The sequence below is a fragment of the Gadus chalcogrammus genome, chromosome 18 (genome assembly GCF_026213295.1).
Source record: "Gadus chalcogrammus isolate NIFS_2021 chromosome 18, NIFS_Gcha_1.0, whole genome shotgun sequence".
Classification (NCBI taxonomy): domain Eukaryota; kingdom Metazoa; phylum Chordata; class Actinopteri; order Gadiformes; family Gadidae; genus Gadus; species Gadus chalcogrammus.
In genome coordinates this window covers 4,251,155-4,263,178 of record NC_079429.1, presented here as the reverse complement: position 1 = coordinate 4,263,178, position 12,024 = coordinate 4,251,155, and the positions used below count along the sequence as shown (strand labels likewise).

The window sequence follows — 12,024 nt, the reverse complement described above, 5'->3', positions numbered from 1 at the left end:
CTTTTATCTTGGGTCCAAACCACGAAAACACAACAGTCAGTATTTGTGCTATAGTAGGACTTACAAAGGCAAAAACTAGGACCATAAAGATGGAATAACAACAGCGAGAGATAAGACGACACTGAGACACACACACAGGGCAGATGAAGATGAGCCCTCCAACATACTGTATATATTATCTATCTATCTCTATTGTATGAAGACAGACCTCGACTGATCTTGGAGAGCCTTCCTGAGAGCACACTGACCCTTTAGTCTAGTGTCCTGGTCCTCTCAGTGAGCACTCTCAGGCTGCCTCTATCTTTTTAGATGCTTTTAAACTCATGCATATCCATGATTCTGTTTTACTAATCCCTCGTTCTCCGCTCTTTGTTGCGACACACATCGTGTTGAATCCATGTTGGTCAGTCGCTAAATAAATAACCTTTTGTTGGACTGGATTGTTCTGAACGCTAACAGTAGTGTTGACAAAACGCTTGAGATTGGATTGAATATATTAGCTTGAAGTGTGGTTATTATTGAGTGTTGGTGGTTTTAGAAGGGTCATCAAGATGGAATGCGATCAATTTAGATTCTCTGCTGACTGAGTGAAATATAAACCTTGAAGCGGATCACATGTTTTGTGCACGATCTATTGGTCTCTGCGTTTATACATCTGTTTAGGGGCCACTTAACAAAGGTGACCGAGTGTGTGCTGGCTCTCGTCTCTCCTCAGGCAGACAGCCGCGTTGATTGCGCTCGCTCTGTAATCTGCCCCTTTTCTCGCCAAAAGGTCGCCGTGATAATGACACAATTCTATCTTCTCAGAGCAGCGCGGAGGTACAGACTGACCTATGCTCCTGACAGAGCCACAAGCTGTGGAACAGAGGGCACTAGGACCTTGGAGACCTGGGAGCCTGGTTAACCACGGCCTCATCGAACAAAGACTGCGTATTCCTCTTCCTCTCCTTGCTTTTCTCACCCTCTTTCTACGATTGATGATTTGGTCACTTTGTAGAGATTTTATCATTAGCTATTTCAACTGCAAACAATTGAAATACATGTTGGAATTCGGAAAAGGTGTGGAGATATCTCGTTGCAGGATATCACCAGCACATTGCAGACACTGGGGTTCGACCCAAGAACCTTTCTAGGACCCGACCCTAACCACCACACTATCCTGGCCCTTCCTGTAGTTGTAGTTCTCACCTGTGATTATGATCGTTTGAATAAAGGCTTCCTCAACTCTAAACAGGTTGGTGAGCCGGATACAGAGGAGCGACGGTAAACTTTACATCCACTGGTTGTCTGTTATTCCCCATCCTTTTGAAAGAGTTGGTGTGTGCGTGTGTGCTTGTGCGTGTGTGTGCCTGTTTATGCATGTGCCTGGGCATGTGCTGGATCCTCTTTGTCTCGCTCCAATTCATGCAGGTGCCCGGCGACAACGATGAGTGGCTCACACAATTAGCATCTGATCCTCCACGCAATGTTCATGCGGGTCACTTCTGGTTGCCAGAGAAACCCCTTCCCCTCCCCCCCTACCCCGGACGGGTAACCCCAACCACCAATCCTTCTTCTTCTGAGCCAGCGGTCCCCAAGGAAGCCGGTATTGAAGATCCTGTATGAATGAAGGCGTGATGAGACACTCTCTGCCTTCATCTGCTGCAGATGTGGAAGATCTATAAAAGAGAGGAGGATTTTGAGTTCAATAACACCAAAAATGTCCCCTTCCTCTCTGCTCCCTCCCCCCTCGTTCCTCTGCCTCTGAGAGGTGTGTTTCCTCACAGCCAAGGACGTAATTGGGGAATATGGCGACAGTGGGAACATGAAATGGAAAACCTGTCGCAGAAAATGTTTTTGATTTGAATTGAGCGAGGAGTGCAGTCGCTAATGGTTCTCCTCAGCCAAGAATACCAGATTCCAGCGGGTTGGGGACGAGGCAGAATTGAAAGCATGCCCTGCTTTGAAGCGCCCAAAAAATAAAGAATGCAGAAATCTCTTTAGTCTTCTGACGGACCAATCAACACAGAGAGATTTGGGAGGTAACACAGACTGTAAACCACCTGTTTGTAAGGACAGGATGAGTTCACGGCTGGAAATCAACATGATCGATTCCCGACACGGTTCCACTATGTGTTCCAGTGTCATTGATCTGAGGATGTTTGAAGAAGACGCTCAAAGAAGGAAAAACGTTATACGTTAGGATCCCCTTTTAACGTACAAATTCGTCACCAATGCACGAATGCTTGGGTCAGCAATTATTTCCCTTCCTACAGCCCTTGTGCTGCACATGGGTTCTCCGTTACACTATCTCCCTCCCACTCACCCGAAGGCGCGTTCACCTCCGTCTCCTTCGCAGTGTTGTGATAATTAGCCTGCCACTCGCACCTCCTCGCGGACGTCTGTTATTGGAGGGCCGCTGAGGCGGAGTTGTCCCGGTGTTAAACTCTTTAATGATGGGCTGCCTGCGACACACGCCAACATGTCACGCTAGCCTCAGCTACGTTTTCCTTTACGTATCTCCCACCGCGGGAAATAGCGGATTTATCAGAGTGGGCGGGTCTTCAGGGCCTTTAGGGTAAAGGAGCCAATAAGATGAGATGCATTTAGAAAAACGATGCTACCCACGGTGCATTGGAGGAGGCAGGGCCTTCATTGTTACCAACAAAGAGAGGATTACTTTGTTGTTTTCCTTTACTTAGTGCGGCATGGCGGCCATTTGACTTTTACAGTACATGATCAAAGTATAGCATTTGACTTTCATTAACATTTGATGTAGAGATACTTTGATTTGAGTACATTTAACCAGCATGAATGAAACGTCCACGGCAAAAATAGCTGTAAGGAAAAAACCTTAGAATATATGCATGACATAATGACTCATAACCTTAATTTTGATAGACTGGTCTATGTGACAATCACTCAATCATCACTGATTGTAAAAAAAAAAAAAAGAATAATAAATAATAAATTAAATTAAATTAAATTAAATTCAATAAATACGTGTACAATAAATTATCGTAAAATAAATAGGTGTGAATTTTTATCACAACAGACAAGAACCAAATAAACCGGCGTTTGAATAAAATGGAAAGCTTAGCTTAGCCTCTATTTCTCATTAAGTTTCACAAAGCTGGCGTTTCCCCTGCCCCCCCCATTCCCTTCCTCCAAAATAAACCAAAAGGAGGTCAACAGTGACATCTACTGTACAGTTATAGAAGTCTCCATTATAAGTAGCATTTGGTTACCCCGGAACAGGGTGGGGTATTATTACATTTAGATCAATATAGTATATGCTAAAATAAACATTCTAATTATAAAATATTTCATGCATATATATCCGAGGTATGCGTAAATACATTATTTTGTAGTGCAACTCATTTCAACCGAGCAGTGATAGTTTTGGTTTGCAGTGCGCATTAAGCCATGGAGACGGGTTCTCCATCATGTTAGCTACTATCCAGGTTTTGCTACATACAACACATAAGGGTCCCGACCATGTCACATGACTAACGCATACTGTGTGGAGTGAAGGGTGGATACAGCAGGTACTTTGGTATAGAACATCATAAAAATGATCATAAGAACATTGCGATAATCGAACAAAAAAACACAATGCGATGATTTGAAAGTGCAAGGTCTGTTGAAACTCACTATTCAGTGCGTAGAGTGAGATGACAAAGCAGCTCACTCTTCAGTGCGTAAGTTGAGATGACACAATGGCAAAAATTACAATGGCTCTTGAGGCAGGACTTCTCGAACAAATATAAATATAAAGCATTTACATTACAACAGCATCACCTTCAGAATATCCCTTGAAAGACCGGAGTGCATCGCTCAATGTGGCAGAACATCCCTTTGATTTCCACAGAGCCAATACCAATAACAACAACACCACAACACTTATGATTGGTGAGGGAGGGGTGTTGAGAATGGTATGACCTTCATATTTACATCTATATTTACATTCAAGGCATTGAGTAGACGCTTTTATCAAAAGCGACTTACAGCGGTTTATTCACGCACTCCAACCACGCAAGGCTACAGCAAGCTCGTCAGACGCGGTCATGGTGAGGTGTCTCGCTCAGGGACACCTTGACACCTAGAGAACTAGCAACCTCAGGGTTACAACAAAGCAGCCGCCTCTGCCTCCTGAGCCACATGCCGCTGACTGCATCCTGAACCTAATCAATACATTACTGATGAGCTGCACTTCATTATCATAAACATGCAGTGCACATTTACACGGTCAACTTCGGTTATAAGGTCACTTTAGAGTCAGATGAAATGTGTGATGACATAAAAGAAGATTGAAATTAGACGTTTACCAGAAAGGTTAGACAGAAATTAGACGTTATTTCCAGCGTTTAGAGATAGAGATTACAAGAGGAATCTGTGATTGAAAGACAACGCAGAGGCACCAAATAACAATCAGAACGTCCTGCTTCATCCCCGCTGGTTGTTGGACAGAAGGTCTTCCTTGATTCCAGGGAAGACCTCTGGCTTGACATCCAGAGGGGTGGGGGGGTCCAGTGGGGAGAGGGGCTCCAGGCTAGAGACGTGCTCTGGGGGGGTGAGGGGCTTCAGGGGGGAGAGGCGGCCCAGGGCCTTCAGGGGGGTGAGGGGGCAATCCACCCCCAACTCCAGGGGCCCCGGCTCCATGTTCCCCTTCCCGGCCTTGGGCCCCTGCTTATCAAACTCGGCGGTGATCTCGGCCAGGGTCCGGCCCTTGGTCTCCGGTAAGACCCGCCCCAGGTAAAGCGCGGCCGCCACGCACACGCCCCCGAAGGGCAGGAAGCAGAAGGGCCCCAGGCCGGCGATGATGAAGGGGAACATCATGCCCACCAGCAGCAGGTTGATCCACATCAGGGAGCCGGCGATCATGTAGGCCGTTGGCCGTGACGCCTGGTCGAAGATCTCCGCCGGCAGGATGCCCGTGACGCCGGCCGGCCCGATGCCGAAGCTCAGGATGTAGGTGAAGACGCAGGCCATGCTCAGGTAGGGCATCCCCGCCACGCCCTGGCTCTGCAGCACCAGGGCCAGGGTGAAGACCGCCGCGAAGCACGCCATCATGCCGTAGCCGCCCAGCAGCAGCCGGCGCCGGCCCACCCGCTCGATCAGCAGGTTGGACGCCACCGCCGCCGTGAACTCCGAGAGCCCCGTGCCCACGCAGGCGTACTGCACCTTGGCCGCCGGGATGCCCGCCTCCCGGAAGATGTACGAGGCGTAGAAGTAGATGGAGTCGTTGCCGCACAGCATCATGGCGCTGCTGGCGGCCATGACGGTGCGGAGCTGGGGCCGCAGAGCGCGGTCCCTCAGGAGGGCCCAGGGGGACACGGAGCCTGAGTCCCCGTGCTGCTGTCGCTGCTTCTGCATCTCCTGCATCTCCTGCTGCATCTCCTCCAGCTCCTCCGGCGGAGCCACTCCCCCCCGGAGGCGGGCCAGCGCCCGGACGCACGCCTCCCGGTCCCCGCGGTCCATGAGCAGGTAGCGGGGGCTCTCGGGGAACCAGGGCAGGGTGAGTAGCTGCAGCAGCCCCGGGAGAGCGTTGCTGGCCAGCAGGTAGGGCCAGAGAACCTCCGCGCCCAGGAGCTCTGTGAGCCCCACCACCTGACCCAGGAAGATCCCGAAGGCCGTGAAGACCGCCGAGGAGAAGGCCACCGCGCCCCGGAGGTGTTTGGGCGCGCTCTCGCCGAAGTACATGGGCTGGACGTTCATGCTGACCCCGGCGTTGACACCGACCAGCAGGCGACCGGCGACGATCATCTCGAAGGATCTGGCCCACCTGCTCGCCAGAACAAGCGCGGCGCTGGCAAACAGGAAGCTGTTGTTTAGGAGTAGTGTGTGCTTCCTCCCGAAGCGCGACGCCATTGGCCCGGCCAGGATGGCGCCGACCAAACCGCCCAATGAGAAAGCCGAAACGATAAAGGTCCATACCAGCGTGATCTTCGGGGCGTCCAGCCCCGTGCCCCAGCGCTCCCAGTAGGTGTCGTTGATGAAGCGCTGGATGTAGTTAGTGGGAGAGTTGATGACGGAGATGTTGTAGCCATACTGGAAGGTGCCACCGATAGCAGCGGAACACACTGTAAGACCAAGGGTCCTGAGGCTCCCGGAATTCGCGTTTTTTCTTTGATTAACATCTGGATCATCTTCAATAACCATTTGAAACAATATATATTAGACAATACTATTTCGGAAAAAATGAACTAAGATCAAATCAAATGATTGCACCACAAAGGTACTTATGTAGCAGTGATTCATCAGAAATGCGGTTACGACCTATGAATGATGAATACGGGGCGGCCGGGTTCACCTGTCCGGTACCGAGATAAGGACGTGTCGCTGCGGGGCCGACGGTCGGTCAATGTTTATTGTCGCACCGAAGGTTGACTAGTGCGTCACTTCCGATCTCACGACGTCATCTTCCTGCGACCAGTGGCGCGGATCAGAGGAACAAACATGTAAGTGGAGGGTCGGATAATTCTGTATTTTAGTGATAATTTGCCGTTTATTCCGTGCTAAATAATGTGCTGCGGGTTTGAATCGTTCGATATTCGGATTACACTTTAAAACGCGTCCTTTAGCTGTGGAGTTTCCTCTGCTTTAATTCATAAAACCGACAGCGTTCACCCCGCGTTTAGCTAGGGCTAACGCTGCTAGCCGCTAATGTGGCTAACCACTAATGTTGCTAGCCGCCGTCGACTGGCTGTTGATTCACGTGAACTCGCTTAAGGTTCATTATTTCTTGATCCATCGATTTGATCAAACTGTCTGCTTACGTCCTGGCACCTGAAAATAGTACCTGCATTTTGCATCATCTTATCCTAGCTATCTTTGTTTGTGTACGGGGAATGGGTTAACCCAGAGATTATTAATGCTTGGCGCTTCGATCTATGAACATCCTTACTGTCCCGAGTCCGACAGCGATATAATGTTTCTCATTATTTTGACAAATGTCAAAGTCGCTTTTGAGATCTATGAACATCCTTACTGTCCCGACAGCGATATAATGTTTCTCTTTATTTTGACAAATGTCAAAGTCGCTTTTGATAAAAGCTTCTGCTTAATTCCCTGAAAGTAAATGTTTACTGGCCGCACTGGTGATCAATTATTCATCATCGATACTGGTTTAAGCCTGGATGTATGATCTCAAAGCCGAACTGTATGTAATATATTACATGTATGTATATGGTATATCAACCTTTTCAATTAAACCACAGTTCAATCAGACACTTTATTCCGCATCGAATGCGAATAAATGCTATTAAAATTAAATCGTGTGCATGAACCTTCTGGTTAAACTATGGTTTGAAGGACGGGGCGAATAACAAAGATGACATTAATCAGTGGACTGATGTATGCATCATTAATTTAACCTCATACCTCTCCTCTCTCCACCCTCCCCCCCCCAACCCACTCCCGACACCACAGGGCGCCTTCACCCACCAAGAGGAAGGAAGACGACAAAACCAAGGAGCACCAACGCAGCGGAAAGGAGAAGTCCGGGGCCACCAAGGACGGGGCGGAGAAGGACCGCGGCCGCGACAAGAACCGCAAGCACCGCAGCGCTTCCACCGGGAGCAGCAGGTGGGACCAGGGTGTTAATGGAGGGTATCTGATGGATCTATCAAGACCACGGGTCACAGCCCCCCTGAGTCTTTGGGTTTTACCTCTTATTTTAGGAAGATCATTACGTGCATAATATGTGTGCATATTTGCCAAGGACTCGTCCTTGCATGGACACTTAACAGACCCCCCCCCCCCCCCCCCCCCCCCCCCCCCCAACTACCGGATATTTTATCACCTGGTCGATTTTGACGGGGCTTGAGTTTCAATATCACATTAATGGAGAAATAGTATGGATGGAAATTGTATGTTCTTTTTGAATTGGAGTACTGCTTGATTTTTTTTTTTTATTACTCCACGTCTTTCTTGCACTCACTGCTAGAAAATGAGATGGTGTGAGTGTTTGTTTTTCTGTCCCTGTGCTTTTCTCTTTACGATTAAAGCACATGATTGCCCGTCAAACGTGTAGCCTAATGGTCAACTAATTAGACTAGTTGGTTTAATTAAACTCTTACTATTCACACCTATCAACTCATAGAAACCTGCACCAAGCATACAATCGCAACCTCGCAATCATTTGTTTTGTCAATGGAGCACTCGAGGACTCGGGGCCCCTCCCACGGAAATAGGGAGCGGAATGGTCTTCAAATGGAATTGATCCGTTACCTCCCTGCTCTGCTGCAGCTCCAGCTCCAGTTCTGGCTCCAGTTCTGGATCTTCAAGCGGCTCCAGCTCCTCGGGCTCCAGCCGCTCCGGCTCTTCCAGCTCCCGCTCCTCTTCCTCTTCTTCCTCCTCTCCGAGCCCCAGCCGCCGTCGTCATGACAACAGACGCCGCTCCCGCTCCAAGTAAGTACTCCGGGGTCACCTGCCGTTGGTTAGAGCATTGTTACGACGGCCAAGTCTACACCGAGGCTAAAATCGTTTTGTAACTATTTTTCAGAATTATGTATAAATTTTATTTAATGAAATGTATTTTTGACCAAGTTTTAAAGCAGATTACATAAGCTGTGTTCGAAATCGTTCCCTATACACTCGTTCCCTATTCCCTATATAGTGTACATGATATAGTGTACTATATAGGGAATAGGGAACGAGAATTCGGACACTACGCTGAACATTTCTAAACGTCATTTGCGTCAGTAAATGCGCCAGGTATTTGTGTGACGCAGACAGATGCGCCAACATCATGTAAACAGCTGGCACTCACGACGAAAGCTGGAGGTTGTATTGATGTTGAATGTTATATTTCCTTGTTTAATTAATTTTTAATGTTAAATATTCTATGTCAAATCCCAAATAAATTTTTGACATTTCTAAACGAAAGCCGCAGACTCCATCATTAAATGTATTCGTTTTCGCGGTCATTCGGCTTCTTCTTCTCCCCTGGAAAAATATAACCGCATTGCATTGTGGTATACGGGAGTAACGTGTAGGGAACATCGTATGTACCCTATTTTAAGTCCACTATATAGTGCCCTATATAGTGGACCACTGAGAATTCGAACACCCTACAAAATGGCGTGCACCCTATTTAGTGCACTACATCCATGATAGGGAACGATTTCGAACACAGCTATTGTCTCACTACTGTGTCTTGCGTCTCACTCCTGGGACGCTTGGGTAAAACCCTTCCTGAATGAACAGCGTCGTTTGTGTCTCGTCGTCTTCCTCAGATCCAAGTCTGTGAAGAAGGACGACAGAGACCGCGACCGCGAGAGGCGCCGCCGCAGCCCCACCCCCAAGCCCACCAAGGTGTACCTGGGACGCCTCACCAGGAACGTCATAAAGGTAGGCGCTCACTCGCACTGTCACTCTCTCTCACTTTCACACGCAGCTCAGACGCTTTGAGCACAGTTTATCTGGACAGCTAAAGCTGGTTTCACAACGCCGCACGGCAACTCGTCGCCTCCATTCATTTCATTGAGGGTAGGGCGACAGAGGGGAGGTGGTTACAAAAGGGGCTGTAGACCAGGAAGCCGTTGCCGCCCTTGTGAACGCGCACAGATTTTGCCCTTCCGCTCAGCTTTCCCCGTGTTGAAACTTTCGGCGGCAGCAGCAGCCGCTTTTGAAAACGCCTGGCCCTTCACCTTAAAGATCCAAAACGGTATTACGTATCATATCAAGCATTGGAATGTAGACATATAAATTAGAGCTGTCAGTTAAACGCGTTATTAACGGCGTTAACGCAAACCAAATTTAACGGCGATAAAATTGATATCGCGCGATTAACGCAATTATTTTATTAAAAAAAAATATATATATATATATTTTTTTTTTTCTTTGGCTCAAAACAAAGAAGCAGTAGCCTGACTGCTATGTTCAAATGACCTTTGTTCAAAGCAGTTGTTTAATTGCACTATAGGCTCTTTTTTTGTATCGTCCTGTTTTGATCAGTATATGCCAATGTTGTTATCAATAAAAAATCATTTGCACAAGGCAAGCCGATGCAATTCACCATGTTGATAAGAGAATTAAAATTAGAAGAATTATGGGACAAAAAATCAAGGGATATTTAGCATAGAAAAATAATTTGCGATTAATCGCGATTAATCATGAGTTAACTATGACATTAATGCGATTAATCACAATTAAATATTTTAATCGCTTGACAGCTCTAATATAAATATACCTTTAAAGGGGACATATTATGCCACCAGGTGTGAGTGTGATAAGCCTTACAAGCCGCTTCGAATATCTGCCCCTTATGACATCACTAGTGGGCGTGTCCACCTAGATCTGTGAAAACCTTAAAATCCTCCTCCAGATGCCTCATCAATTGTGCATGCACACCACCACTCTTGACAACCTTCCCCCCCCCCCAGGAGCACATCCAGGAGATCTTCTCCACCTACGGCAAGATCAAGATGGTGGAGATGCCCATGAACCGCCTGTACCCCCACCTGTCCAAAGGCTACGCCTACGTTGAGTTTGAGAGCTCTGACGAGGCGGAGAAGGCCCTGAAGCACATGAACGGAGGTGGGTTACCAGACGCGAGCATTAGCCAGGGGGATGATGGGTAATGGAGTTTAATCCACCTTTCGTAAATGTAATCAGAGATTGGTTTCAAAACCCTTAAGTTGTTATTAAAGTGAATTAAGATTGTATTTAATAAGAAAATACCAGGAACGCAGCCTTCACTGTCCATCCTGACAATTCATTAATGTCTGGATGGACAGTGGTGGTGAGGTGGTGTATCTCAGGGGGAGGAGCTATCAGAAACTCACCAAACCCGGGGTCGGCATAGCTCAGGAGGTAGATCCAACTAGGTAGCTAGTTGGATCCCCGGCTCCTCCTTGCTGAGTTTCGCGGTGTCACTGAGCGAGAAGCCTCACCCTGACTGCTCCTGACGAGCTGGCAGTCGCCGCTCATGGTCGACTCCGCCGTCGGTGTGTGTATTAACCTTTGTAAGTAGCTTTGGATAAAAGCGTGTCGAGGTGACTGTCGCCTTGCATGGTTGACTCCGCCGTCAGTGTGTGAATGTGTGCGTGAATGGTGAATGTGAGGCAATATTGTAAAGCGCTTTGGGTGGCCAATGGTTAGAAAAGCGCTATATAAATGCAGTCCATTTACCTTCCCCTCCTCCTCCTCCCCGTGCTTTCAGGTCAGATCGATGGACAGGAGATTACGGCCACTGCCGTGCTGACTCAGAGGGTGCGCCCGCCCCCCCGCCGCATGACCCCGCCCCGCAGGATGCCCCCGCCCCCCCCCATGTGGCGGCGCAGCCCCCCCCGCATGAGGAGAAGGTCAGTCCACCCCCAACACTGCCCCCGCCCCGCTGGCTTCATATTCAGAACTAATCACACAAAGTGGTGGAAGAGAGCTGAGACTGGACTAAACTAGTAGAGACTGGACTAGACTAGTGGAGACTGGACTAGACTAGTGGAGACTAAGACTAGTAGAGACTGGACTAGACTAGTGGAGACTGGACTAGACTAGTAGAGACTGGACTAGACGGGACTGGACTAGTAGACTAGTAGGGACTAGACAAGTAGGGACTAGACTACTGGACTAGTAGGGACTAGACTAGTAGGGACCAGACTAGTAGGGACTAGACTACTGGACTAGTAGGGACTGGACTAGTAGAGACTACTGGACTAGTAGGGACTAGACTAGTAGGGACTAGACTACTGGACTAGTAGGGTCTAGACTAGTAGGGTCTAGACTAGTAGGGACCAGACTAGTAGGGACCAGACTAGTAGGGACTAGACTACTGGACTAGTAGGGACTAGACTAGTAGGGACTAGACTACTGGACTAGTAGGGACTAGACTAGTAGGGACTGGACTACTGGACTAGTAGGGACTAGACTACTGGACTAGTAGGGACTAGACTAATAGGGACTGGACTACTAGACTAGTGGGGACTAGACTAGTGTCGACTAGACTAGTGTCTTTGTTAACTGTTTGAAATATTGAAACCTGGCTAGTCCACCTCACTGATTCAGTTCATTGATTGATTTTCTGATGGGTGATCAGTCCTT

The 12,024-nt window shown here is 48.2% G+C and overlaps 2 protein-coding genes across 3 annotated transcripts in view; one reads left to right on the top strand and one right to left on the bottom strand.

The window, feature by feature from the left end:
• Window positions 1-1,786: 1,786 nt before the first annotated feature.
• Window positions 1,787-6,330, bottom strand: LOC130371595 (solute carrier family 2, facilitated glucose transporter member 11-like). Its single transcript, XM_056577421.1, has one exon. It carries the CDS (start codon window positions 6,139-6,141, stop codon window positions 4,426-4,428), a length of 1,716 nt encoding a protein of 571 aa, XP_056433396.1. The 5' UTR covers window positions 6,142-6,330; the 3' UTR covers window positions 1,787-4,425.
• LOC130371596 (RNA-binding protein with serine-rich domain 1-like) overlaps window positions 6,295-12,024 on the top strand; it is a 6,476-nt gene continuing 746 nt past the window's right edge. The window contains exons 1-6 of one of the 2 annotated variants that reach the window (XM_056577423.1): window positions 6,295-6,440; window positions 7,411-7,566; window positions 8,236-8,391; window positions 9,219-9,333; window positions 10,368-10,521; window positions 11,147-11,288. In XM_056577423.1, coding sequence (XP_056433398.1) covers window positions 6,439-6,440; window positions 7,411-7,566; window positions 8,236-8,391; window positions 9,219-9,333; window positions 10,368-10,521; window positions 11,147-11,288 — 725 coding nt within the window. In that variant the 5' untranslated portion in view covers window positions 6,295-6,438. Of the gene's footprint in view, window positions 6,441-7,410; window positions 7,567-8,229; window positions 8,392-9,218; window positions 9,334-10,367; window positions 10,522-11,146; window positions 11,289-12,024 lie in introns of both variants that reach the window. The other variant, XM_056577422.1, reaches the window with a different exon arrangement.

Excerpts from the sequence above, each read along its gene's own strand:
- LOC130371595 (XM_056577421.1), bottom strand. The coding sequence starts at position 6,141 with ATGGTTATTGAAGATGATCCAGATGTTAATCAAAGAAAAAACGCGAAT.